The sequence below is a fragment of the Octopus bimaculoides genome, chromosome 1 (assembly GCF_001194135.2).
Source record: "Octopus bimaculoides isolate UCB-OBI-ISO-001 chromosome 1, ASM119413v2, whole genome shotgun sequence".
NCBI lineage: Eukaryota > Metazoa > Mollusca > Cephalopoda > Octopoda > Octopodidae > Octopus > Octopus bimaculoides.
Window position 1 is genome coordinate 119,339,052 of NC_068981.1, and position 3,762 is coordinate 119,342,813.

Below are 3,762 nucleotides of genomic sequence, written 5' to 3' on the forward strand. Positions count from 1 at the left end.
CAAAAAATAACAACAAAAACACAAAGGATTCTGCGGTATACGTGTTTCAAGCTTTATAGCAGTGTATAATTGACAATACAAAGCTATCTTCAGCCGCAAAAGTATTTCTCTCCCAAGAAATTATATCACATCGGCGTTAAAGGAGGAAGAAAGGTGTGATATAAAAGGTGAAGTTCCTTTCGGTATTTTGCATTGTACTATACCTCGTAGAATTCTCCATCTACACATAATTTCCTTGGTACTCCAAAAACCATCCATACCTTGCCACGATTCAGTGTGTAGTGTTAAGTTGGTGGTTAAGAACAATATAATAAAATGACAAGAACGAAATAACAATATAAAATAAAATGGGAATATAAACAGGATTTTATATTCCCATTTTATTAATCCCACATCACCAGTTCTGCTTACCAAAAGTGGCCCACTTGGCACCGTGCATTCTTCGCAAGAATCGCGCAAAATAAATTCCGAACGATTCGTAAACAGGATTTTATATTCCCATTTTATTTTATATTGTTATTTCGTTCTTGTCATTTTATTATATTGTTCTTAACCACCAACTTAACACTACACACTGAATCATGGCAAGGTATGGACGGTTTTTGGAGTACCAAGGAAATTATGTGTAGATGGAGAATTCTACGAGGTATAGTACAATGCAAAATACCGAAAGGAACTTCACCTCTTATATCACACCTTTCTTCCTCCTTTAACGCCGATGTGATATAATTTCTTGGGAGAGAAATACTTTTGTAGCTGAAGATAGCTTTGTATTGTCAATTATACACTGATATAAAGCTTGAAACACGTGTACCGCAGAATCCTTTGTGTTTTTGTTGTTATTTTTTGCATTTACAATTTATTCTTTCACCTCAACCACGAGCTGGCATACACAGGTGCTTACAATTGTCAAGTATTGCCTCTAACTTTTACCTTACCTATATATATATGTATGTATGTATGAAGCAATGTGGCAGAAGTATTCAATTACAGAAATGAAATTGTTATCACATCTACAGGCATTAATTACTGTGTGGTAGAAGATTCACTTCAGATCTACAGTTTGGAGTCTGCTTTCATGGTGTGGATGCTGTTAGCTGCTGTCCTCAACCATAGTAATGGGTTGACCAATATCTTGTGGTAAACATAAATGGAAACTGGAAGAAGTCCATTGTATGTGTGTGTATATGCATTCATGACCGAGTGCATGTTACCCTTGTTTTGTCATAAAAACCCATAAAAATGGCAATATTTGTTTGCAATCTTCCATGTGGAAACATAGGCCTAAAATAGTAAAAAGCACTATTTGAACATGGTCGATACCAGTGCCACTTGACTGGCCCCTGTGCTGGTGGCACATAAAAAGCACCCACTACACTCTCGGAGTGGTTGGTGTTAGGAAGGGCATCCAGCTGTAGAAACCTTGCCAGATTAGATCGGAGCCTGGTGCAGCCTCCTGGCTTGCCAGTCCTCAGTCAAACCATCCAACCTATGCCAGCATGGAAAGCGATGATGATGATGATGATGATGATGAATGTGTCTCTAGGCTTTATAGAGGGACACCACCTGATCTGGACAGAGATTTTTCTTGATTCTGAGAGATCATCTGAAATTGTGATGTCTAGCAATTGAGGCAACATTACTAAAGACTAGAGAGCTTGAAATATAAAGCTGTTTATTTCATATGAACACTGATCAAATCCTTGTGCTATAGCCTGAGACTAGATTGATACATCTCATTTCAAAGAAAGTTGTAAGGTATCTGCCCATGAAGTCTACAAGTCTACTTATTATTGGCATGAATTATTCAAATTACAAGTGGATGACATGTGCAGAAGGATTAAGTTAAGATTGAAGTGTAATATCATTTATACAGAAGTATGTATTATTAGACGTGACAACAAGTAGATTATTAATATACAGAAGAATGCCAGATATTAACAAACTTTGGTGTACATCAACATTTGTAGAAGGAGGTCGGTAAGACCCTTGTCATAAACAATGTTACATTTTGTAAGCTACCACTTATGCAAACATATGCAGACACATGCACTAATTCAAGCAGTACCCATATCAATTTACCTATTCACTGCAGATATATAACTTCCATCCTCATTTTACCAACTGACTTGTAAATTTAGCAATTTACAAGTTTATTTATTGCATTTTTGTAAATTATCTGTGTTTCAGTGAAAATAGTATTTTTTGGTATGAATTGTAATTGTATGCAGAATACTGCTTTTTAAATTTCAACTTCTAGCTTATGAAACAGTATGCAGAATCAAGACATAAAAAGGAAACTGAATTGTAGATCTGTATAATATATACTAGCATGAAGATATAGACATAAATAATAATGATAAAGCATATTCAATTCCAGTTTGCTATGCCTCTATTAGTGTCACAGATAGGATACAGTGGAAGAGTCTGTCTTCCATTACCAATTCTTTGCAAGTATGAATTTTAACTTCTTGCACACTGTAGGTGCATCACGTCACTGTATGAGTTTTCTCCCCTGCAGCAACAGGGCAGTGGCAGGGGAAACAATTCTGGAGAAACTGTAGTGTGCTTAAAGGTTAAGACTTTTGTGAAGTAAATGTGATTTTTAACCTTCATATAGCTCTCAATGGTACAAGTATTATAAATACTTCATACAAGTGATATGAAGCAGGTATAATCAGATTGTTGTGGACTTACCAAATTCTAAACATTCTCCTCTACATTTGATAAGATTATAGCAGAAATAAAAATGCATAACAAACTTACGTCCTATCTTTAACTCTGTACCAATGTCGGGTAACGATACAAAAACTATTTCACCAATAGCATCCTGTTAGAAAGACAAAGAAAAGATGTAAGTTCAAAAAATACAAAACAGGCAATACCCAAGTGGATAAGCTTTTGGCTTGGAAACTCAAAGTTCTGGATTTCTTTTGCTGAAATGTTTCATTATTTCTCAAAGCAGGATATTTGAATCTTTGGGTGATTGTTTACTTTGCAGTTCCAGTTCATTGAAACACATATCATTAACAATGTGTAAAATAACTGATGTAATTTTCCCAATTATACATTTCAGTGGATTTGAATCCAAGTCTTTGAGCTGCTAGATCAATACTATATCCATTTGGTATCTTTAGTAACTATATATAAAGTAAATAAGATACAGACTGGTCAATTTTTATATCTTTCAATTACCTGCTTTCTATCCTCAATTTAATAAATAAATACATAAAGAAGCAAAGAGAGCAGCCCCAAAGAGCTGCTGTTTTAAAGCAGAAGAACTTGGTAAGGTGCTAGAAGGATACAGTTATTTTTAAAAAGTTAAGTGTGACAAGCAAGACTGACAGATAATCATTGAAAGAGACTGTGATGAAAGGTTAATAATATATCAGTGATCATCATCATCTTTTAACATCTCTTTTCCAGTCTGGCATGGGTTAGACTAGCAGTTCTCAACCATTTTTTTAAAACTATGTACCCCTCTGATTCCTATTTTATCCTGGTGGATCCCCATAGCCATTTCATCATCATCATCATCATCGTTTAACGTCCGCTTTCCATGCTAGCATGGGTTGGACGATTTGACTGAGGACTGGTGAAACCGGATGGCAACACCAGGCTCCAGTCTAATTTGGCAGAGTTTCTACAGCTGGATGCCCTTCCTAACGCCAACCACTCAGAGAGTGTAGTGGGTGCTTTTACGTGTCACCCGCACGAAAACGGCCACGCTCGAAATGGTGTCTTTTATGTGCCACCCACACA

The 3,762-nt window shown here is 36.0% G+C and overlaps 1 protein-coding gene across 1 annotated transcript in view; it reads right to left on the minus strand.

The window, feature by feature from the left end:
* Positions 1 to 3,762, minus strand: part of LOC106871511 (glycine cleavage system H protein) — a 27,370-nt gene that overhangs the window by 7,993 nt on the left and 15,615 nt on the right. The window contains exon 3 of the mRNA XM_014918011.2: positions 2,767 to 2,830. Within this exon, the coding sequence (XP_014773497.1) occupies positions 2,767 to 2,830 (64 nt within the window). The remainder of the gene's footprint in view (positions 1 to 2,766; positions 2,831 to 3,762) is intronic.